At 45.9% G+C, this 25447-nt stretch overlaps 2 protein-coding genes across 3 annotated transcripts in view; one reads left to right on the top strand and one right to left on the bottom strand.

The window, feature by feature from the left end:
- LOC139392741 (gamma-secretase activating protein) overlaps window positions 1-5253 on the top strand; it is a 44640-nt gene extending 39387 nt beyond the window's left edge. For both annotated transcript variants that reach the window (XM_071140959.1, XM_071140960.1), the window contains exons 29-31: window positions 3846-3950; window positions 4071-4167; window positions 4459-5253. In XM_071140959.1, the coding sequence (XP_070997060.1) occupies window positions 3846-3950; window positions 4071-4167; window positions 4459-4559 (303 nt within the window). In that variant the 3' untranslated portion in view covers window positions 4560-5253. The remainder of the gene's footprint in view (window positions 1-3845; window positions 3951-4070; window positions 4168-4458) is intronic.
- An 824-nt stretch (window positions 5254-6077) lies between these two features.
- LOC139393070 (coiled-coil domain containing 146) overlaps window positions 6078-25447 on the bottom strand; it is a 64516-nt gene continuing 45146 nt past the window's right edge. The window contains exons 14-20 of the mRNA XM_071141412.1: window positions 23697-23845; window positions 22536-22764; window positions 13752-13880; window positions 13363-13500; window positions 9283-9384; window positions 7043-7189; window positions 6078-6673 (exon numbers count right to left, since the gene is read on the bottom strand). Coding sequence (XP_070997513.1) covers window positions 6473-6673; window positions 7043-7189; window positions 9283-9384; window positions 13363-13500; window positions 13752-13880; window positions 22536-22764; window positions 23697-23845 — 1095 coding nt within the window. The 3' untranslated portion in view covers window positions 6078-6472. The remainder of the gene's footprint in view (window positions 6674-7042; window positions 7190-9282; window positions 9385-13362; window positions 13501-13751; window positions 13881-22535; window positions 22765-23696; window positions 23846-25447) is intronic.

Genomic DNA, 25447 nt, shown 5'->3' with positions numbered 1-25447 from the left:
CAGTGAGATGACGTTGTTCCGCAGGATGTGTAGAGTCTCCAGAAGGAGCGGTGACTACTACTAGTATGTGTTTGTACTTGCCTTCAAAGTGTAGAGTCTCCAGAAGGAGCGATGACTACTACTAGTATGTGTTTGTACTTGCCTTCAAAGTGTAGAGTCTCCAGAAGGAGCGATGACTACTACTAGTATGTGTTTGTACTTGCCTTCAAAGTGTAGAGTCTCCAGAAGGAGCGATGACTACTACTAGTATGTGTTTGTACTTGCCTTCAAAGTGTAGAGTCTCCAGAAGGAGCGATGACTACTACTAGTATGTGCTTGTACTTGCCTTCAAAGTGTAGAGTCTCCAGAAGGAGCGATGACTACTACTAGTATGTGTTTGTACTTGCCTTCAAAGTGTAGAGTCTCCAGAAGGAGCGATGACTACTACTAGTATGTGCTTGTACTTGCCTTCAAAGTGTAGAGTCTCCAGAAGGAGCGGTGACTACTACTAGTATGTGTTTGTACTTGCCTTCAAAGTGTAGAGTCTCCAGAAGGAGCGATGACTACTACTAGTATGTGTTTGTACTTGCCTTCAAAGTGTAGAGTCTCCAGAAGGAGCGGTGACTACTACTAGTATGTGTTTGTACTTGCCTTCAAAGTGTAGAGTCTCCAGAAGGAGCGATGACTACTACTAGTATGTGTTTGTACTTGCCTTCAAAGTGTAGAGTCTCCAGAAGGAGCGATGACTACTACTAGTATGTGTTTGTACTTGCCTTCAAAGTGTAGAGTCTCCAGAAGGAGCGGTGACTACTACTAGTATGTGTTTGTACTTGCCTTCAAAGTGTAGAGTCTCCAGAAGGAGCGGTGACTACTACTAGTATGTGTTTGTACTTGCCTTCAAAGTGTAGAGTCTCCAGAAGGAGCGATGACTACTACTAGTATGTGTTTGTACTTGCCTTCAAAGTGTAGAGTCTCCAGAAGGAGCGATGACTACTACTAGTATGTGTTTGTACTTGCCTTCAAAGTGTAGAGTCTCCAGAAGGAGCGATGACTACTACTAGTATGTGCTTGTACTTGCCTTCAAAGTGTAGAGTCTCCAGCAGGAGCGATGACTACTACTAGTATGTGCTTGTACTTGCCTTCAAAGTGTAGAGTCTCCAGAAGGAGCGATGACTACTACTAGTATGTGTTTGTACTTGCCTTCAAAGTGTAGAGTCTCCAGAAGGAGCGGTGACTACTACTAGTATGTGTTTGTACTTGCCTTCAAAGTGTAGAGTCTCCAGAAGGAGCGATGACTACTACTAGTATGTGTTTGTACTTGCCTTCAAAGTGTAGAGTCTCCAGAAGGAGCGATGACTACTACTAGTATGTGTTTGTACTTGCCTTCAAAGTGTAGAGTCTCCAGAAGGAGCGGTGACTACTACTAGTATGTGTTTGTACTTGCCTTCAAAGTGTAGAGTCTCCAGAAGGAGCGGTGACTACTACTAGTATGTGTTTGTACTTGCCTTCAAAGTGTAGAGTCTCCAGAAGGAGCGATGACTACTACTAGTATGTGTTTGTACTTGCCTTCAAAGTGTAGAGTCTCCAGAAGGAGCGATGACTACTACTAGTATGTGTTTGTACTTGCCTTCAAAGTGTAGAGTCTCCAGAAGGAGCGATGACTACTACTAGTATGTGCTTGTACTTGCCTTCAAAGTGTAGAGTCTCCAGCAGGAGCGATGACTACTACTAGTATGTGCTTGTACTTGCCTTCAAAGTGTAGAGTCTCCAGAAGGAGCGATGACTACTACTAGTATGTGTTTGTACTTGCCTTCAAAGTGTAGAGTCTCCAGAAGGAGCGGTGACTACTACTAGTATGTGTTTGTACTTGCCTTCAAAGTGTAGAGTCTCCAGAAGGAGCGATGACTACTACTAGTATGTGTTTGTACTTGCCTTCAAAGTGTAGAGTCTCCAGAAGGAGCGGTGACTACTACTAGTATGTGTTTGTACTTGCCTTCAAAGTGTAGAGTCTCCAGAAGGAGCGGTGACTACTACTAGTATGTGTTTGTACTTGCCTTCAAAGTGTAGAGTCTCCAGAAGGAGCGATGACTACTACTAGTATGTGTTTGTACTTGCCTTCAAAGTGTAGAGTCTCCAGAAGGAGCGGTGACTACTACTAGTATGTGTTTGTACTTGCCTTCAAAGTGTAGAGTCTCCAGAAGGAGCGGTGACTACTACTAGTATGTGTTTGTACTTGCCTTCAAAGTGTAGAGTCTCCAGAAGGAGCGGTGACTACTACTAGTATGTGTTTGTACTTGCCTTCAAAGTGTAGAGTCTCCAGAAGGAGCGATGACTACTACTAGTATGTGTTTGTACTTGCCTTCAAAGTGTAGAGTCTCCAGAAGGAGCGGTGACTACTACTAGTATGTGCTTGTACTTGCCTTCAAAGTGTAGAGTCTCCAGAAGGAGCGGTGACTACTACTAGTATGTGTTTGTACTTGCCTTCAAAGTGTAGAGTCTCCAGAAAGAGCGGTGACTACTACTAGTATGTGCTTGTACTTGCCTTCAAAGTGTAGAGTCTCCAGAAGGAGCGGTGACTACTACTAGTATGTGTTTGTACTTGCCTTCAAAGTGTAGAGTCTCCAGAAGGAGCGGTGACTACTACTAGTATGTGCTTGTACTTGCCTTCAAAGTGTAGAGTCTCCAGAAGGAGCGGTGACTACTACTAGTATGTGTTTGTACTTGCCTTCAAAGTGTAGAGTCTCCAGAAGGAGCGGTGACTACTACTAGTATGTGCTTGTACTTGCCTTCAAAGTGTAGAGTCTCCAGAAGGAGCGGTGACTACTACTAGTATGTGCTTGTACTTGCCTTCAAAGTGTAGAGTCTCCAGAAGGAGCGGTGACTACTACTAGTATGTGCTTGTACTTGCCTTCAAAGTGTAGAGTCTCCAGAAGGAGCGGTGACTACTACTAGTATGTGTTTGTACTTGCCTTCAATATGTAGAGTCTCCAGAAGGAGCGGTGACTACTACTAGTATGTGCTTGTACTTGCCTTCAAAGTGTAGAGTCTCCAGAAGGAGCGGTGACTACTACTAGTATGTGCTTGTACTTGCCTTCAAAGTGTAGAGTCTCCAGAAGGAGCGGTGACTACTACTAGTATGTGTTTGTACTTGCCTTCAAAGTGTAGAGTCTCCAGAAGGAGCGGTGACTACTACTAGTATGTGTTTGTACTTGCCTTCAAAGCCAAAGTGCGCCTTCAAGTTGGTTTGAAATCGTTACAGCTCTGAAGCTCACAAGCAATGTTATTCAATTCAAAAAATGTTGGCTTGATATTTCAACTCTGTATGGCAAGAGTGAATGTCTGACTGACAACGTTTGAGGCTGCTTTGAGCCACAGCTCGTTGTAGCTACGTCACATGTAATCACATCATTTAGTGTGCACCACTAGGTTGGCAAGGCAACAACAAAACAACAGGAAAGGTGGTGGTTCAATGTGAGGTTTAGTGATCTTAGGATTTTGAAAGTCGTTTAGTGTACACCCGGCTTTAAGAGAAATGTACTGAAAACCATATTGGCTTTAAGAGAATGGACTGAAAACTATATTGGCTTTAAGAGAATGGACTGAAAACCATATTGGCTTTAAGAGAAATGTACTGAAAACCATATTGAATGAACGCACCTGCATAGGGTAAGTCTGAATACCGACTACCGAGAAGTGCGTAGGAAAGGCGACGTTCCCTAAGTCGGAATCGGGCCCATAGCGAATAGCGACTCATTTACCAGTCAACACGATAGGTTTTACACAGGTTTGGTTTTACACAAACTTCTGTTGAAGGCCTGGTGATCAAGGACATGGGGTAACTAGATAACTGTTGTTGTTGTTTCCAGCCCATGGAGCAGAGGATATGTCGCCTGTGGGATCACCCCATCAGTTCAGCCTGTATCTCCAGAGACTATGTCAGAGGCCTGCTGGAGAAACACGCCAAAACCAAAGTAACACTGTCTTATTCAGCTTCGACTAATCAACTGTACAATCACCAATTCAATGTCACCAAGAGCAGGAAGTAAATACTGCTGGACTTGATTAGTTAGATGGTTTGTCTGTTGTTCCAGGGTTCTATGTTCATGGAGAGAGACGAGCCTGGCTTCAGGCCTGAGTTCCTGCCTCTCACCTTCCTGACCAACATTCTGTTGGATGTGGAAGATCGAGGTATTTATTCAGAGAATGTTTATTTTGTCTCTACAAGTGAAACTAGCTTATTAAACAGCCAAGCCAAACTGTGTGTTCTGTGTGTGTACTGTGTGTGTACTGTCTGTGTGTGTGTACTGTGTGTGTACTGTGTGTGTACTGTCTGTGTGTGTGTACTGTGTGTGTACTGTGTGTGTACTGTGTGTGTACTGTCTGTGTGTGTGTACTGTGTGTGTACTGTGTGTGTACTGTGTGTGTACTGTGTGTGTACTGTGTGTGGGTGTCTGATGGTGTGTCTATTCGGTGCTGCAGCTCTGAACCCTTTTGAGGAGCAGGAGAATGTGGATGCCAGGTTTGTGGAGGAGACGGCTCTGAAACAGACTCTGATCCTGATGGGCTTCCAGGACAAGTGATGGAGGAAGAGACCGTGAAGGTGAAGGGAGGTGAAGAAAGAGGGGGAGCAGGTCAAGGCTCCAAGTTTTCACTCAACACTCCATATTCCACTAGTACTCAGTGAGCGGGGACTGTGTCAGCGAGCGGGGACTGTGTCAGCGAGCGGGGACTGTGTCAGCGAGCGGGGACTGTGTCAGAGAGCGGGGACTGTGTCAGAGAGCGGGGACTGTGTCAGCGAGCGGGGACTGTGTCAGAGTTCGGGGACTGTTTGAAATTACACTTTAAATGTTGATCACTCAATATTCCAATACATGAGAATCTATGAAAATACATCAGATTCTGATGAACAATGAGGTCTGGTGACAATAGTCATCGGTTAAGCATTCATTTGACAGATTTATATTTCTGCCCTCTCTGCCTGTTGCTCAACCCTCCCACTCAGACCAGATGGATGAGGCTCTTACAGTAAGAAGGGAAGTTCTCTGGAAGCTGTCTGAATTACTACAACACGTGTCCTGTATGATGCCTGTATATTTCCATTTCAGAGGAACTGATGCATGGTTAGATTTCAGGAATAACACAGTTGTGTGGAATCCAGGACATGTGTTGATCAGGTACAATAATAAACAGGAAAAGGGATGTTTGTTGTCATGTTTACACGTGTAAAGCCATATTGTATCAATGAAACTCTAAATAAAATATTTGTTGCATGTTTCTAACAACTGTCTGTCTTCGTTCAATAAGATAGCCATGATAGCCGTGGCAGCGTCACATTGACACGATTCTCTATGACTCATACAGTGACATTAAGGGACAGATAAGTCAACCATAAATAAGTGCATTATCCCATCATCACATGCTAATGTTAGCCACTCTGCTGCAGTGTGGATTGTTATGGTTGAGACAGTCAGAGACACACCCTGTTAGCTGAGGGAACAGACTGAGACCTGGCTAACTCCACAGATACAGTCGCTCAGGAAATTAACAGGCTTTCTACAGAATATCTGATGTCACTGGTTTGGATGCTTCCACAAGTCAGAACACCAGGCACACTTCTGCCAAAGCCAAACTTTGATTCTCAGAATCGCAGAGCTCTCTCTCTCTCACACACACACACACACACACACACACACACACACACACACACACACACACACACACACACACACACAAATGCAACCAATGTAACTCATTACTACACACAATCCACTTTCTCTTCCTCCTTTACCATAAATGTAAAGAATCATCAGTGAAATCCCTCTGAAAGATTCTCTGTGAGGTCTAGGTTACTGGAGGAGGGTAAATAGAAACAGCTACAGTGTTGCCAGTAAGACCTCGTGCCTCTGACTTCAGCAGAAATCCAACCCAGATGCATGGCACGCTCCCTGCTCCGCTTCTCAGGAAGGAAAAAGGATCAAGACAGCAGACGAGGTTGAAATATACCTGCTGTTTAATGAGCTTGTGTTGAGAATCTAAAGGCCCTGTGATGATTGGCTGCTACACTCCTAGATTATACATATTCTCCTGTCACTGGTAACCTGAGTATCTCATATGGAGTGCTATTAGTGCCAACAGAAATTTAACTGAATTAAATGTTGATTAAATGTATGTTGTCACTTTATAGTCCCAGATAGATCTAGGTGGGTTAGACGTAGTACTAGAGGGTTTGGTCCAGGTCTACAGTATATATCAATGGGTTTGGTCCAGGTCTACAGTATATATCAATGGGTTTGGTCCAGGTCTACAGTATATCTCAATGGGTTTGGTCCAGGTCTACAGTATATATCAATGGGTTTGGTCCAGGTCTACAGTATATCTCAATGGGTTTGGTCCAGGTCTACAGTATATATCAATGGGTTTGGTCCAGGTCTACAGTATATCTCAATGGGTTTGGTCCAGGTCTACAGTATATCTCAATGGGTTTGGTCCAGGTCTATATCTCAATGGGTTTTGGTTCAGGCTTGCGAATGTGTCTGATGTTGGTGCCGGGCTCGGAGGGTTTGAAGGGGGCCAGGGCTCCGTAGGGCTTGGGCAGGGGCAGGGTGTCCCCCAGGGGGATGTAGGCGTTGGGTCGGGCCTCGGCCGTGGTGTACACCCCACTAGGGAGTTGGGACCTCTCCTCCTCCTCCACCAGCTGTAACAGAGGAGAGAATCCAGGTCATCAACATAGTATACCATATACTGGTATTTAACTCATGGTATACTGTACATCTAAAAGAGTATCTAGAAATGTACTGGAGAGAACAGGCTTCAATGTACTGAACATTGCAGATAGAAATACCATGAATAGAGCTGACAAGATTCCCCATTCGCTACATGTCAGAGAGGCACGTCTATTTCTACATAAAACTTTTCTATCTGATTGCCAGACAGTCAAAGTGTTAAATGCAGTGTTAACTTATCAGTGTAGAAGTACAAAAGTTCAGCATCAAGTTCAACATTTATGAATTCCTCCATGAATTATCCCTAATTCAAAGTCCTGTGGTCATGGAGGGTGACTGACCCTGTCTTTCTCCTGCTGGTCGGCCTGTCTGCGCTGCTCATCCCTGAGGATGTGTTGCCACTCCTGCTCCAGGTCTTCAGAGGGGGGCAGACCCTGGTCCAGGCGCCGGTGGCAGGTGTCCAGGAACAGCTCCCTCTCCTTCAGCTCCTGACAGGGGTGGGATCAACGCAACATGGAATGTCAGGAAGAGGAAGATTATTAGGAGGATATTTGTGCTTGGGTAGATCGATGTAGGGAAAGAGGATGATGTTGTAAAAGTTGGAAATCCTTAGACTTGACCTTAGCCTGGTCCCAGTTGGCTACAGGGATCTACAGTATAATCCGTAGACTTGACCTTAGCCTGGTCCCAGTTGGCTACAGGGATCTACAGTATAATCCTTAGACTTGACCTTAGCCTGGTCCCAGTTGGCTACAGGGATCTACAGTATAATCCTTAGACTTGACCTTAGCCTGGTCCCAGTTGGATACAGGGATCTACAGTATAATCCTTAGACTTGACCTTAGCCTGGTCCCAGTTGGCTACAGGGATCTACAGTATAATCCTTAGACTTGACCTTAGCCTGGTCCCAGTTGGCTACAGGGATCTACAGTATAATCCGTAGACTTGACCTTAGCCTGGTCCCAGTTGGCTACAGGGATCTACAGTATAATCCGTAGACTTGACCTTAGCCTGGTCCCAGTTGGCTACAGGGATCTACAGTATAATCCTTAGACTTGACCTTAGCCTGGTCCCAGTTGGTTACAGGGATCTACAGTATAATCCTTAGACTTGACCTTAGCCTGGTCCCAGTTGGCTACAGGGATCTACAGTATAATCCTTAGATTTGACCTTAGCCTGGTCCCAGTTGGCTACAGGGATCTACAGTATAATCCTTAGACTTGACCTTAGCCTGGTCCCAGTTGGTTACAGGGATCTACAGTATAATCCTTAGACTTGACCTTAGCCTGGTCCCAGTTGGCTACAGGGATCTACAGTATAATCCGTAGACTTGACCTTAGCCTGGTCCCAGTTGGTTACAGGGATCTACAGTATAATCCTTAGACTTGACCTTAGCCTGGTCCCAGTTGGTTACAGGGATCTACAGTATAATCCTTAGACTTGACCTTAGCCTGGTCCCAGTTGGCTACAGGGATCTACAGTATAATCCTTAGACTTGACCTTAGCCTGGTCCCAGTTGGTTACAGGGATCTACAGTATAATCCTTAGACTTGACCTTAGCCTGGTCCCAGTTGGTTACAGGGATCTACAGTATAATCCGTAGACTTGACCTTAGCCTGGTCCCAGTTGGCTACAGGGATCTACAGTATAATCCTTAGACTTGACCTTAGCCTGGTCCCAGTTGGATACAGGGATCTACAGTATAATCCTTAGACTTGACCTTAGCCTGGTCCCAGTTGGCTACAGGGATCTACAGTATAATCCTTAGACTTGACCTTAGCCTGGTCCCAGTTGGTTACAGGGATCTACAGTATAATCCGTAGACTTGACCTTAGCCTGGTCCCAGTTGGCTACAGGGATCTACAGTATAATCCTTAGACTTGACCTTAGCCTGGTCCCAGTTGGCTACAGGGATCTACAGTATAATCCTTAGACTTGACCTTAGCCTGGTCCCAGTTGGCTACAGGGATCTACAGTATAATCCATAGACTTGACCTTAGCCTGGTCCCAGTTGGCTACAGGGATCTACAGTATAATCCTTAGACTTGACCTTAGCCTGGTCCCAGTTGGTTACAGGGATCTACAGTATAATCCGTAGACTTGACCTTAGCCTGGTCCCAGTTGGCTACAGGGATCTACAGTATAATCCGTAGACTTGACCTTAGCCTGGTCCCAGTTGGCTACAGGGATCTACAGTATAATCCTTAGACTTGACCTTAGCCTGGTCCCAGTTGGATACAGGGATCTACAGTATAATCCTTAGACTTGACCTTAGCCTGGTCCCAGTTGGCTACAGGGATCTACAGTATAATCCGTAGATTTGACCTTAGCCTGGTCCCAGTTGGATACAGGGATCTACAGTATAATCCGTAGACTTGACCTTAGCCTGGTCCCAGTTGGCTACAGGGATCTACAGTATAATCCTTAGACTTGACCTTAGCCTGGTCCCAGTTGGCTACAGGGATCTACAGTATAATCCTTAGACTTGACCTTAGCCTGGTCCCAGTTGGCTACAGGGGTCTACAGTATGGGTCCACCAGACTAGGAAATGCTGGTCAATCTAAAATAGTCTCCTTTTTACCTGCTGCAGGGTCATGGCGCTGGCTTGGCGCATCGACAACTCAGACACCACGGCCATCATCCTCCTGGTTGACTCCTTGATACGGCCCTGCAACTCATTCACCTGAGAGAGAGGAGAGAGGGGGTTGGTTAACGCACAGACAGCCTGACAGACTGACAGATAGACAGCCAGACTGACATGATATTTGAAAATACAGAGTTTCTCTAGTCGGCGGGGTAGTTGGGAACATGTTCTACTAGCCTGGTCTGAACAGTACTATCCTGGTCTGAACAGTACTAGTCTGAACAGTACTAGCCTGGTCTGAACAGTACTAGCCTGGTCTGAACAGTACTAGCCTGGTCTGAACAGTACTAGCCTCGGGCTAGCGGGCTACGTTCATTTCCATCCCTGCCTCCAATACACACACAATATGTATATACTCAGACACACTCAGTCACCCAATAGTGCACTTAAACTAATCCTCCAGATCAATCTAACATCCTCTAGATCAAACTGATATCTAACATCCTCCAGATAAACTAATATCCTCCAGATAAACTAATATCTAACATCCTCCAGATCAAACTAATATCTAACATCCTCCAGATAAACTAATATCCTCCAGATAAACTAATATCTAACATCCTCCAGATCAAACTAATATCTAACATCCTCCAGATAAACTAATATCCTCCAGATAAACGAATATCTAACATCCTCCAGATCAAACTAATATCTAACATCCTCCAGATAAACTGATATCTAACATCCTCCAGATAAACTAATATCTAACATCCTCCAGATAAACTAATATCTAACATCCTCCAGATAAACTAATATCTAACATCCTCCAGATAAACTAATATCTAACATCCTCCAGATAAACTGATATCTAACATCCTCCCGATAAACTGATATCTAACATCGTCCAGATCAATCTAACATCCTCCAGATAAACTAATATCTGACATCCTCCAGATCAAACTAATATCTAACATCTTCCAGATAAACTAATATCCTCCAGATAAACTAATATCTAACATCCTCCAGATCAAACTAATATCTAACATCCTCCAGATAAACTAATATCTAACATCCTGCAGATAAACTAATATCTAACATCCTCCAGATAAACTAATATCTAACATCCTCCAGATAAACTAATATCTAACATCCTCCAGATAAACTAATATCTAACATCCTCCAGATAAACTAATATCTAACATCCTCCAGATAAACTAATATCTAACCCAGTGGAGAGGCCAGCATAGATGGCACCCTAGAGAGATTGGGGGTTATTCTTTGGGCCATGTTGTGGAGTGTTGTGTTTCATGACTACACAGAGAAAACATACCAATAAAACACATTCAAAAGCAAAAAAAAACAACAAAAAAAAACTAATATCTAACATCCTCCAGATCAAACTAATATCTAACATCCTCCAGATAAACTAATATCTAACATCCTCCAGATCAATCTAACATCCTCCAGATAAACTAATATCTGACCTCCTGCAGATAAACTAATATCTAACATCCTCCAGATAAACTAATATCTAACATCCTCCAGATCAAACTAACATCCTCCAGATCAAACTAACATCCTCCAGATAAACTAATATCTAACATCCTCCAGATCAAACTAATATCTAACATCCTCCAGATCAATCTAACATCCTCCAGATAAACTAATATCTGACATCCTCCAGATAAACTAATATCTAACATCCACCAGATAAACTAATATCTAACATCCTCCAGATCAATCTAACATCCTCCAGATAAACTAATATCTGACATCCTCCAGATAAACTGATATCTGACATCCTCCAGATCAATCTAACATCCTCCAGATCAATCTAACATCCTCCAGATAAACTAATATCTGACATCCTCCAGATCAAACTAATATCTAACATCCTCCAGATAAACTAATATCTAACATCCTCCAGATAAACTAATATCCAACATCCTCCAGATAAACTGATATCTAACATCCTCCAGATAAACTGATATCTAACATCGTCCAGATCAATCTAACATCCTCCAGATAAACTAATATCTGACATCCTCCAGATCAAACTAATATCTAACATCTTCCAGATAAACTAATATCCTCCAGATAAACTAATATCTAACATCCACCAGATCAAACTAATATCTAACATCCTCCAGATAAACTAATATCCTCCAGATAAACTAATATCTAACATCCTCCAGATCAAACTAATATCTAACATCTTCCAGATAAACTAATATCCTCCAGATAAACTAATATCTAACATCCTCCAGATAAACTAATATCTAACATCCTCCAGATAAACTAATATCTAACATCCTCCAGATAAACTAATATCTAACATCCTCCAGATAAACTAATATCTAACATCCTCCAGATAAACTAATATCTAACATCCTCCAGATAAACTAATATCTAACCCAGTGGAGAGGCCAGCATAGATGGCACCCTAGAGAGATTGGGGGTTATTCTTTGGGCCATGTTGTGGAGTGTTGTGTTTCATGACTACACAGAGAAAACATACCAATAAAACACATTCAAAAGCAAAAAAAAACAACAAAAAAAAACTAATATCTAACATCCTCCAGATCAAACTAATATCTAACATCCTCCAGATAAACTAATATCTAACATCCTCCAGATCAAACTAATATCTAACATCTTCCAGATCAAACTAATATCCTCCAGATAAACTAATATCTGACCTCCTGCAGATAAACTAATATCTAACATCCTCCAGATAAACTAATATCTAACATCCTCCAGATCAAACTAATATCTAACATCCTCCAGATCAAACTAATATCTAACATCCTCCAGATAAACTAATATCTAACATCCTCCAGATCAATCTAACATCCTCCAGATAAACTAATATCTGACCTCCTGCAGATAAACTAATATCTAACATCCTCCAGATAAACTAATATCTAACATCCTCCAGATCAAACTAACATCTTCCAGATCAAACTAACATCCTCCAGATCAAACTAATATCTAACATCCTCCAGATCAATCTAACATCCTCCAGATAAACTAATATCTGACATCCTCCAGATAAACTAATATCTAACATCCACCAGATAAACTAATATCTAACATCCTCCAGATCAATCTAACATCCTCCAGATAAACTAATATCTGACATCCTCCAGATAAACTGATATCTGACATCCTCCAGATCAATCTAACATCCTCCAGATAAACTAATATCTGACATCCTCCAGATCAAACTAATATCTAACATCCTCCAGATAAACTAATATCTAACATCCTCCAGATAAACTAATATCTAACATCCTCCAGATCAAACTGATATCTAACATCCTCCAGATAAACTAATATCTAACATCCTCCAGATAAACTAATATCTGACATCCTCCAGATCAAACTAATATCTAATATCCTCCAGATAAACTGATATCTAACATCCTCCAGATCCCAGAGCCTCAGCTTGGCATGCTGGCTGCTGGGGCCCAGTGAGGTTATCTAAGCGTGCTGAGAGGATTTGCCTCATTGGCTATGTGTGTGTGTAACATGACTCATTAGCTGTGTGTGTGTTAGGGAGCGTGTGTCTTTGTGAGGCTGTGTGTGTGTGTAACATGACTCATTGGCTGTGTGTGTGTGTTAGGGAGTGTGTGTCTTTGTGAGGCTGTGTGTGTGTGTAACATGACTCATTGGCTGTGTGTGTGTTAGGGAGCGTGTGTCTTTGTGAGGCTGTGTGTGTGTAACATGGCTCATTGGCTGTGTGTGTGTTAGGGAGCGTGTGTCTTTGTGAGGCTGTGTGTGTGTAACATGGCTCATTGACTCATTGAGATAACTAACAGCCTTGGCCTGGTGGGCAGGTGATACTTCAACCAGGAGACACTGGGCTGGGCCCTGCAGGGAGCCGGGGTGAGAGGGCAGTCAGTCTGCTAGGCTGCACCAGGCACATGGAGCCACCACGCTCCAAGATCCTCTACCCCGACTGTGAGTGTGTGAATGGATGAGTTTGGCAGTAGATGCCTTCTTGGCTGCTTCCTTTGTGTGTGTGTGTGTGTGTGTGTACCCTTTTGGCTGCCTCCTGTGTGTGTGTGTGTGTACCTTCTTGGCTAGCTGCAGTGTGTCCTGCTTGCCGTTCTCGGCCTTAGCTCTGATTCGCTGAGAAAGCCGGGTCACCTGCTCAAACACCAAGTCCTTCTCCAGGAGCAGCTCTTCCCGCTCCGCCAAGCCAACCTCCAGCTGAACACACACACACACACACACACACACACACACACACACACACACCTTCAACCTCAATCAATTATAACGACGGGATGTGATTCATTGGTGGTAATCTTGATTGATGACTTCACCTTCCCTCAAGATAAGTGGCATAGTTTGTGTTCCTAGTCTCCTTCAGATACACTGACCGTTTAGACTCAGACCTTCCCACTGTTCTGAAATCTGCCTGCAGGACTGTAAAGCAGCTTCAGTACTGTAGGCTTTACCTGTTCTATCTTCTGGATGAGTTCAACAGGAGATGGGTCGTTCCCCTCCAGCTCTCTGGCCCTGTTCTCCTGTCCTGGATCCTCCAGGGCCTTCTCTAGCTCCAACATACGCTCCTTACACTCTGACAGCTACATGACAGGACAGGAGAGGGAAGAGAGGAGACAGAAGAGAGGAGAAGAGAAGAGAGGAGAAGAGAGGAGAGGAGAGGAGAAGAGAGGAGAAGAGAAGAGAGGAGACAGAAGAGAGGAGAAGAGAAGAGAAGAGAGGAGACAGAAGAGAGGAGAAGAGAAGAGAAGAGAGGAGACAGAAGAGAGGAGAAGAGAAGAGAAGAGAAGAGAGGAGAAGAGAGGAGACAGAAGAGGAGAAGAGAAGAGAAGAGAGGAGACAGAAGAGAGGAGAAGAGAAGAGAAGAGAGGAGAAGAGAGGAGAAGAGAGGAGACAGAAGAGAGGAGAAGAGAGGAGAAGAGAGGAGAAGAGAAGAGAGGAGACAGAAGAGAGGAGAAGAGAAGAGAAGAGAAGAGAGGAGACAGAAGAGAGGAGAAGAGAATAGAAGAGAGGAGACAGAAGAGAGGAGAAGAGAAGAGAGGAGAAGAGAGGAGACAGAAGAGAGGAGAAGAGAAGAGAAGAGAGGAGACAGAAGAGAGGAGAAGAGAAGAGAAGAGAAGAGAGGAGAAGAGAGGAGACAGAAGAGAGGAGAAGAGAAGAGAAGAGAGGAGACAGACGAGAGGAGAAGAGAAGAGAAGAGAGGAGAAGAGAGGAGAAGAGAGGAGAAGAGAGGAGACAGAAGAGAAGAGAAGAGAAGAGAGGAGAAGAGAGGAGACAGAAGAGAGGAGAAGAGAAGAGAGGAGACAGAAGAGAAGAGAAGAGAAGAGAGGAGAAGAGAGGAGACAGAAGAGAGGAGAAGAGAAGAGAAGAGAGGAGAAGAGAAGAGAGGAGAAGAATAGAGGAGAAGAGAAGAAAGGAGAGGAGAAAGGAGAGGAGAAAAGAAGGGAGAAGTCGACTTTTATTATCCATGAGGATATTCAGAGACCATTGGAGGCTGCTGAGGGGAGGACGGCTCATAATAATGGCTGGAACGGAGCAAATGGAATGTTATCAAACACTTGGAAACCATGGAAACCATGTGTCTGATGTATTTGATACCATTCCACTGATTCCGGTCCAGCCATTACCACGAGCCTGTCCTCCCCAATTAAGGTGCCACCAACCTCCTGTGTCAGAGACCAACTCAACCTCACAATCATCTAAATTGTGTTGGGATGATGTGTTAGACAAGACCATGATAGAAGTCATTATGGTTTGTTTCAGCATGACGAGCAGCTTAACAGATACACTAGGCTTCCTTTCCTGGTAACCATTACATCTAATTAGCATTCATAGGGTTTGTTTCTGCATGATTTGTAAGTTAATATGAGTTGCAGGTTAATAACGTGTAGGTTTCCTATCCTGATAACCATTATATCATTTCTCATTATTCACAGAATTACTGTAACTCAGCTGTTGACCCCAGAACGGAGATTTGGGATGTGCACATCTTTCACACAGTCATGGTTTCTACACATGTCCGCGCATGGAGCTCCACGCCACGCCACGGTATGAATGAACCCGTCGGGAGACACATCACCACCCTCTCCTTCTGCGTGTGTGATGCACATTCTCTTCCAGCTGAAGCTGCCTAATGAAGCAGAGCTGATCGGGAGGAGAAGAGGTCAACAGACAGGAAGAGAAAAGAAGCTCCTTTACGTCTTCTCTTCTGCCTTTAATGAAGGAGGGATGATCCTAGCAGGTCTGTGACAGGACGAACGTGGCTGCATTAGTCCTGTTTAACACCATACATCTCATATGATCACGGAGTCCAGTGGAAGTAAGCACGCTCAGAGACAGTCTCACACCTTCTCTGTCTCCAGTGTCTTCCTGTCATGTGATGTAATGTGTACGTGTTCTAAGAAACATCCTCCATGGACTCCAACAACGGAATGAGATTTTCAAATGCCTCTGCTGTTCATAATCAAACTCTGATGGACTAAAATACGACTGTACTGTAGACTGAGACCACCCTCAGAGAGAGACCGAGAGGAATGAGAGAGACAGAGAAAAAGAGGGAGAGAGCGTGCGAGAGAGAGAGAGAACAAGAGAATGTGAGAGTGAGAGATTGGATCTGAGACCTTCATTACATTAGAGGCTGATGATTTACTATGTGATTTAATCACTCTGCACACCACCCTCACATCACTCACATCAGTCAGAGAGAGAAACAGAGCTGCATGCTGAGGCCCATACTGGAGGACGTCACTGTCTCACTGCCTGACTGGCTGTCTGGTTGGTTAACTGTCGCACTGCCTGACTGGCTGTCTGGTTGGTTAACTGTCTCACTGCCTGACTGGCTGTCTGGTTGGTTAACTGTCTCACTGCCTGACTGGCTGTCTGGTTGGTTAACTGTCTCACTGCCTGACTGGCTGACAGTGACTGACTGTCTGGTTGGTTAACTGTCTCACTGCCTGACTGGCTGACAGTGACTGACAGTCTGGTTGGTTAACTGTCTCACTGACTGACTGACTGTCTGGTTGGTTAACTGTCTCACTGCCTGACTGGCTGACAGTGACTGACAGTCTGGTTGGTTAACTGTCTCACTGACTGACTGACTGTCTGGTTGGTTAACTGTCTCACTGCCTGACTGGCTGACAGTGACTGACTGTCTGGTTGGTTAACTGTCTCACTGCCTGACTGGCTGTCTGGTTGGTTAACTGTCTCACTGCCTGACTGGCTGTCTGGTTGGTTAACTGTCTCACTGACTGACTGGCTGTCTGGTTGGTTAACTGTCTCACTGCCTGACTGGCTGACAGTGACTGACTGTCAGGTTGGTTAACTGTCTCACTGACTGACTGGCTGTCTGGTTGGTTAACCGTCTCAGTGCCTGACTGACTGTCTGGTTGGTTAACTGTCTCATTGCCTGACTGACTGTCTGGTTGGCTAACCCACTCACTGCCTGACTGACTGTCTGGTTGGCTAACCGTCTCAGTGCCTGACTGACTGTCTGGTTGGCTAACCGTCTCAGTGCCTGACTGGTTGGCTAACTGTCTCACTGCCTGCCTGACCGACTGGTTGGCTAACCGTCTCAGTGCCTGACTGACTGACTGTCTGGTTGGCTAACCGTCTCAGTGCCTGACTGACTGTCTGGTTGGCTAACCGTCTCAGTGCCTGACTGGTTTGCTAACTGTCTCACTGCCAGTCAACCAGAGCTGCCCTGACTGACTATCTCTGTACTGTAAAACCCCCACGCCCTCAGAGCACTGATAAACCAGGGCAGCTCTGTACTGTAAAACCCCCACGCCCTCAGAGCACTGATAAACCAGGGCAGCTCTGTACTGTAAAACCCCCACGCCCTCAGAGCACTGATAAACCAGGGCAGCTCTGTACTGTAAAACCCCCACGCCCTCAGAGCACTGATAAACCAGGGCAGCTCTGTACTGTAAAACCCCCACGCCCTCAGAGCACTGATAAACCAGGGCAGCTCTGTACTGTAAAACCCCCACGCCCTCAGAGCACTGATAAACCAGGGCATCTCTGTACTGTAAAACCCCCACGCCCTCAGAGCACTGATAAACCAGGGCAGCTCTGTACTGTAAAACCCCACGCCCTCAGAGCACTGATAAACCAGGGCATCTCTGTACTGTAAAACCCCCACGCCCTCAGAGCACTGATAAACCAGGGCAGCTCTGTACTGTAAAACCCCACGCCCTCTGAGCACTGATAAACCAGGGCATCTCTGTACTGTAAAACCCCCACCGCCCTCAGAGCACTGATAAACCAGGGCAGCTCTGTACTGTAAAACCCCACGCCCTCAGAGCACTGATAAACCAGGGCATCTCTGTACTGTAAAAAAGTTTAATTGTTTATTTGGAAGCGATTAAAGATTGCTTCTGGCTTGGTACAAGGAAAGCTATCCAGAGTGTATATTGAATTTCACACACAAACTTTTAGATTTTATACTGAGTGATCTTAAGTGCATTCTAACAACAGACACAGTCCTCTCTGAAGTGTAAACAGCCTGAGAATAAGATACATCTGTTTCACAGTAACACATTGTTGATTAATGTGATCACATCATGGTGGATCGGGAACGCTGTTTACTGCATCTCTGCCAATACCACAATCCCCCTGACTGTCTAAATCACACAGTCTCCCCTGACTGTCTAAATCACACAGTCCCCCCTGACTGTCTAAATCACACAGTCCCCCCTGACTGTCTAAATCACACAGTCTCCCCCTGACTGTCTAAATCACACAGTCCCCCCTGACTGTCTAAATCACACAGTCTCCCCCTGACTGTCTAAATCACACAGTCTCCCCCTAACTGTCTAAATCACACAGTCTCCCCTGACTGTCTAAAACACAGTCTCCCCCTGACTGTCTAAAACACAGTCTCCCCCTGACTGTCTAAAACACAGTCTCCCCCTGACTGTCTAAATCACACAGTCTCCGTTCCGTCTGACTGTCTAAAACACACAGTCTCCCCCTGACTGTCTAAATCACACAGTCTCCCCTGACTGTCTAAAACACACAGTCTCCCCCTGACTGTCTAAATCACACAGTCTCCCCCTAACTGTCTAAATCACACAGTCTCCCCCTGACTGTCTAAATCACACAATCCCCCTGACTGTCTAAATCACACAGTCTCCCCCTGACTGTCTAAATCACACAGTCTCCCCCTAACTGTCTAAATCACACAGTCTCCCCCTGACTGTCTAAATCACACAGTCTCCCCCTAACTGTCTAAATCTCACAGTCTCCCCCTGACTGTTTAAATCACACAGTCTCCCCCTGACTGTCTAAATCACACAGTCTCCCCCTAACTGTCTAAATCACACAGTCTCCCCCTAACTGTCTAAATCACACAGTCTCCCCCTGACTGTCTAAAACACAGTCTCCCCCTGACTGTTTAAATCACAGTCTCCCCCTAACTGTCTAAATCACACAGTCTCCCTATGACTGTCTAAATCACACAGTCTCCGCCTGACTGTCTAAAACACACACAGTCTCCCCTGACTGTCTAAATCACAGTCTCCGCCTGACTGTCTAAAACACACAGTCTCCCCTGACTGTCTAAATCACACCGTCTCCCCCTGACTGTCTAAATCACACAGTCTCCGCCTGACTGTCTAAAATACACAGTCTCCTCGACTGTCTAAATCACACAGTCTCAGCCTGACTGTCTAAAACACACAGTCTCCCCTGACTGTCTAAAATACACAGTCTCCCCGACTGTCTAAATCACACAGTCTCCGCCTGACTGTCTAAAACACACAGTCTCCGCCTGACTGTCTAAATCACACAGTCTCCCCCTGACTGTCTAAAACACACAGTCTCCGCCTGACTGTCTAAAACACACAGTCTCCCCTGACTGTCTAAATCACACAGTCTCCCCCTGACTGTCTAAATCACACAGTCTCCACCTGACTGTCTAAATCACACCGTCTACCCCTGACTGTCTAAATCACACAGTCTCCGCCTGACTCTCTAAAATACACAGTCTTCCCGACTGTCTAAATCACACAGTCTCAGCCTGACTGTCTAAAACACACAGTCTCCCCTGACTGTCTAAAATACACAGTCTCCCCGACTGTCTAAATCACACAGTCTCCGCCTGACTGTCTAAAACACACAGTCTCCGCCTGACTGTCTAAATCACACAGTCTCCCCCTGACTGTCTAAATCACACAGTCTCCCCCTGACTGTCTAAAACACACAGTCTCCCCTGACTGTCTAAATCACACAGTCTCCCCTGACTGTCTAAAACACAGTCTCCCCTGACTGTCTAAATCACACAGTCTCCCCTCGACTGTCTAAATCACAGTCTCCCCCTGACTGTTTAAATCACACAGTCTCCCCCTGACTGTCTAAATCACACAGTCTCCCCTGACTGTCTAAATCACACAGATCACACAGTCTCCCCCTGACTGTCTAAATCACAGTCTTCCCCCTGACTGTTTAAATCACACAGTCTCACCCTGACTGTCTAAAACACAGTCTCCCCCTGACTGTCTAAATCACACAGTCTTCCCCTGCCTGACTGTCTAAACCACATATCCAACAGCACAGCTGAGGAACAGAGGGGTGGATGGATAGATGGATGAATGGCTTGACTGATTTATGGATGGAAGGCAACAGAATAGGACAAAACTATGGTAGAATTTCCCACTGTCAGAAAGCAACTGAGCGGGGATTGGAGAGTTGAGGAGTCTGTCCCAATTCCACCCATACTCTCCAGTGGACACTGAGAGCCCTGTGAGACTTGGTCCCAATTCCATCCATACTCTCCAGTGGGCACTGTGAGACTTGGCGCCATAAGAAGCCACTGCCCCTTAGTTATTGGGGCCAGGTTCCAGAATCCAGACAGAGACATTGGGGCCATCAGGGGACATCCACTGCCTGTTGGTCATTATGGATGGATTCCAGTAAAGAGCAGTGGGCCCCGGCTCCAATGCCACCCCGACCCAGGCCTCAACCCTCAGCTCCGGCCCCGGCTCCAATGCCACCCCGACCCAGGCCTCAACCCTCAGCTCCGGCTCCAATGCCACCCCGACCCAGGCCTCAACCCTCAGCTCCGGCCCCGGCTCCAATGCCACCCCGACCCAGGCCTCAACCCTCAGCTCCGGCCCCGGCTCCAATGCCACCCCGACCCAGGCCTCAACCCTCAGCTCCGGCTCCAATGCCACCCCGACCCAGGCCTCAACCCTCAGCTCCGGCCCCGGCTCCAATGCCACCCCGACCCAGGCCTCAACCCTCAGCTCCGGCTCCAATGCCACCCCGACCCAGGCCTCAACCCTCAGCTCCGGCCCCGGCTCCAATGCCACCCCAACCCAGGCTTCAACCCTCAGCTCCGGCCCAGGCTCCAATGCCACCCCAACCCAGGCCTCAACCCTCAGCTCCGGCCCCGGCTCCAATGCCACCCCAACCTAGGCCTCAACCCTCATCTCCGGCCCCGGCTCCAATGCTGGCCTGTCTGGCTTGTAGACAGAGAGAGGAATGTCTCTATAAAAGTGCCAGGTTATGGAATGACAAAGGTCACCTATTCAGCCGAGGAACAACCGAGGCATGGAATCATAGAACAGTTCTGAATTCATTCACCCTTAGTAAAAAGCTAACTACAGTAACTAAGAGCAATGGGTGAGGTCAGGATATTAAAGCTCAAATACCACCTGTCTGATGAGGCAACAGAGGCTGTCTCTCTCAGACTTAGCCTTTGTGACAGTGTTTGGGTTACTATTATCATTGGGTTTACTTGATAGCTACCTACACAAATAGCTAGCTAGAACAAAGTGTTAATAAGATAAATTAATGAAACAGATTAAAAGCATTACAAATAAGTTCTCCGGTTACATTGGCACTGTAGCTAATGAACCTCCCCTCTAACCCAGTGGTATTCAAAGTCAGGGTTGCAACTAACCCCACATGGTGGAACTGCAGTGGGGTCACCCCCCCCCCCCCAAAAAAAAAATATATATATAAGAGTTCAGATTATTGTTATACGTTTTTGAAAAATATAATTTATTGAGTAAAAGTATTTATTGGTTTCTTTTCACTTTGATAAGAAAATGCAATGAATTTAAGGTTATTTGTTGATATAAAAATCTAAATGTACAGATTTGAAGGTTTAAGATTTGGCCTTGGATGGAGTCGTGAGAAATTCTGTCTGAAAAAATGGGATCCCGCTGAATGTTTTTAATAGCATTGCTCTAACCCTTTGAGCACTGAACATCACAGGAGGATGGTGAAGGGAGTACGGCTCATAATAATGCCTGGAATGGAAGAATGAAATGGTATTACACACAAGGAAACCATGGAAACCATGTGTTTAATGGGTTTGAAACCATTCCATTCAATCCATTCAGCCCTTCCTCTGATTTAGAGTGCCACCAGCCACCACTGCTGAGCTATTGAATCCATTAAAGATATGCTCCAGAACTTTAGTGACTAGTAAATATTTTTTAAACCACCTGCTTTGGGCCAGATGTGTCAATATGTAGTTCATACATGCACAATCTATGAGCAGATTACTCTCTTAATTAGCCACGAAAGCGACTGTTTTCTGGAAGCTGTGCTGTGCCATTTTCCCTACATTTCCCCCCCATGTGGGCCAGACCCTTAGTAAATCGAGTTTCAGCCAATGAGCTTCAGTCCTGCGCCATTTGAGTGACACAACAGAGCGAGAGAGAGAGAGAGAGAGCAATGACGTGGTGCACATATCTGCACATATGTGACGTAGTACACCATTTTTGGGGACCACTTTTGACTCATGGGTGCTACTTTCAGAACCGCCTGATAAAAAGTATACAAAAGTACCGGAGCATCTCTTTAAGTGTTTGTTCTCCAGGGTGTCCTTGTCAGGTCCCTACTGGCAGATGGTGTCATGGAGAAGCTATCTGAGGAGGCATATAGTCAGCTACCCATTAGGCTACAGTCCTCTCCAGTCAGAGATGTTGGCGAGGGCAGCCATGTTGCCGTACAACAGTACTACCACAGAGTTAGCAACCAGTTCTCAGAGGTTCCTATCCATTTCCTCCCATCAGATGCTGAGACCTGCCCTTTGACTGACAGTCCAGTGTTATCTGACGTCAGACAACAGGGTCGTATTCACATGGCACTAAATGGAAGAAAACTGACTGAAACAGGGAGGGACTAGCTGAACTAACCAATAAGAAAAGGTTTGTTTTTTATTTTTCTGTTGCAAAGCGTTTTGGAACGGTTTGCCTTAGTGAATATGACCCAGGCTTCTAATGTACCTGTATCTGCAGCATGGTGCCCTCTCCCTTCAGTCTCCTCTGGCAGGGCACCAGCTTCCTGCTGAGGGCTGTCTGTCTTCCTTCTTCCTTGGTGATCATCTGCAGGCAGCGCGTCTCCTCCTCCAGCGCCTGCATCTCTATGTTACCGTCTCTGATCAGGCCCTCCTGAACATTCACCTTCTCGTAGAAAATACACATCTCCTCCTCACGCTCCAGCAACTGTACCCCTCTGCCAGAGACAGAGAGAGAGAAACCACTGAGAGAGCTACCAAATTGTAAAGCAGGGATGAGGATAGGTCAAATACCATCAGTAGCCGCCCAATTGCCCACATTGTTCAGCATCGTTGCCTGTAGTTAGTCGTAAGCAATAGCTGCCTTACCCTATCTCATATGTAGAATCTTGGTTGGTGGTCATGTGGACAGTGCAAACTGATCAACAGAAAGCCAGACTCAACTGTCATAGCCGCTCTGCATGGCCGTGCTTTGGCTCCTCCTCATCTGACAGACAGACTCACCTGTCATAGCCGCTCTGCATGGCCGTGCTTTGGCTCCTCCTCATCTGACAGACAGACTCACCTGTCATAGCCGCTCTGCATGGCCGTGCTTTGGCTCCTCCTCATCTGACAGACAGACTCACCTGTCATAGCCGCTCTGCATGGCCGTGCTTTGGCTCCTCCTCATCTGACAGACAGACTCACCTGTCATAGCCGCTCTGCATGGCCGTGCTTTGGCTCCTCCTCATCTGACAGACAGACTCACCTGTCATTGCCGCTCTGCATGGCCGTGCTTTGGCTCCTCCTCATCTGACAGACAGACTCTCCTGTCATTGCCGCTCTGCATGGCCGTGCTTTGGCTCCTCCTCATCTGACAGACAGACAGACTCACCTGTCATTGAGGCTCTGCATGGTCGTGTTTTGGCTCTTCCTTTTCGGACAGACAGACTCTCCTGTCATTGAGGCTCTGCATGGCCGCGTCATGGTTCTCCCTCTTCGGACAGACAGACAGACTCACCTGTCATTGAGGCTCTGCATGGCCGCGTCATGGTTCTCCCTCTTCGGACAGACAGACAGACTCTCCTGTCATTGAGGCTCTGCATGGCCGCGTCATGGTTCTCCCTCTTCGGACAGACAGGCAGACAAACAGACAGACTACCAGACTCACCTGTCATTGCGACTCTGCACGGCGTTGTCGTGGCTCTTCCTCATCTGTAGCAGGTTCTGTTCATGGTAGTTGATCATGTGGGTCAGCCGGCCCAAGTTCAGCTTCTGCTCCTCCCTCTTCTGTCTCATCTCATGAAGCACCAGGGTCACCTTGGAGATGGGATCAGAACAGAGAAACATCATAACCCAGGTCACCTTGGAGATGAGATCAGAACAGAGACACATCATAACCCAGGTCACCTTGGAGATGGGATCAGAACAGAGAAACATCATAATCCAGGTCACCTTGGAGATGGAATCAGAACAGAGAAACATCATAACCCAGGTCACCTTGGAGATGAGATCAGAACAGAGAAACATCATAACCCAGGTCACCTTGGAGATGAGATCAGAACAGAGAAACATCATAACCCAGGTCACCTTGGAGATGGGATCAGAACAGATAAACATCATAACCCAGGTCACCTTGGAGATGGGATCAGAACAGAGAAACATCATAACCCTAACCCAGGTCACCTTGGAGATGGGATCAGAACAGAGAAACATCATAACCCAGGTCACCTTGGAGATGAGATCAGAACAGAGAAACATCATAACCCAGGTCACCTTGGAGATGGGATCAGAACAGAGAAACATCATAACCCTAACCCAGGTCACCTTGGAGATGGGATCAGAACAGAGAAACATCATAACCCAGGTCACCTTGGAGATGAGATCAGAACAGAGAAACATCATAACCCAGGTCACCTTGGAGATGGGATCAGAACAGAGAAACATCATAACCCAGGTCACCTTGGAGATGGGATCAGAACAGAGAAACATCATAACCCAGGTCACCTTGGAGATGGGATCAGAACAGAGAAACATAATAACCCTAACCCAGGTCACCTTGGAGATGGAATCAGAACAGAGAAACATCATAACCCTAACCCAGGTCACCTTGGAGATGGGATCAGAACAGAGAAACATCATAACCCTAACCCAGGTCACCTTGGAGATGGAATCAGAACAGAGAAACATCATAACCCTAACCCAGGTCACCTTGGAGATGGGATCAGAACAGAGAAACATCATACCCCTAACCCAGGTCACCTTGGAGATGGGATCAGAACAGAGAAACATCATAACCCTAACCCAGGTCACCTTGGAGATGGGATCAGAACAGAGAAACATCATAAGCCAGGTCACCTTGGAGATGAGATCAGAACAGAGAAACATCATAACCCAGGTCACCTTGGAGATGGGATCAGAACAGAGAAACATCATAACCCAGGTCACCTTGGAGTTGGGATCAGAACAGAGAAACATCATAACCCAGGTCACCTTGGAGATGGGATCAGAACAGAGAAACATCATAACCCAGGTCACCTTGGAGATGGGATCAGAACAGAGAAACATCATAACCCAGGTCACCTTGGAGATGGGATCAGAACAGAGAAACAACATAACACTAACCCAGGTCACCTTGGAGATGGGATCAGAACAGAGAAACATCATAACCCAGGTCACCTTGGAGATGAGATCAGAACAGAGAAACATCATAACCCAGGTCACCTTGGAGATGAGATCAGAACAGAGAAACATCATAACCCTAACCCAGGTCACCTTGGAGATGGGATCAGAACAGAGAAACATCATAACCCAGGTCACCTTGGAGATGGGATCTGAACAGAGAATCATCATAACCCAGGTCACCTTGGAGATGAGATCAGAACAGAGAAACATCATAACCCAGGTCACCTTGGAGATGGG

This window comes from Oncorhynchus clarkii, chromosome 33 (genome assembly GCF_045791955.1).
Source record: "Oncorhynchus clarkii lewisi isolate Uvic-CL-2024 chromosome 33, UVic_Ocla_1.0, whole genome shotgun sequence".
In the NCBI taxonomy this organism is placed as follows: domain Eukaryota; kingdom Metazoa; phylum Chordata; class Actinopteri; order Salmoniformes; family Salmonidae; genus Oncorhynchus; species Oncorhynchus clarkii.
The sequence above is the reverse complement of the archived record's forward strand: the minus strand, read 5'-3'. Positions and strand labels throughout refer to the sequence as shown.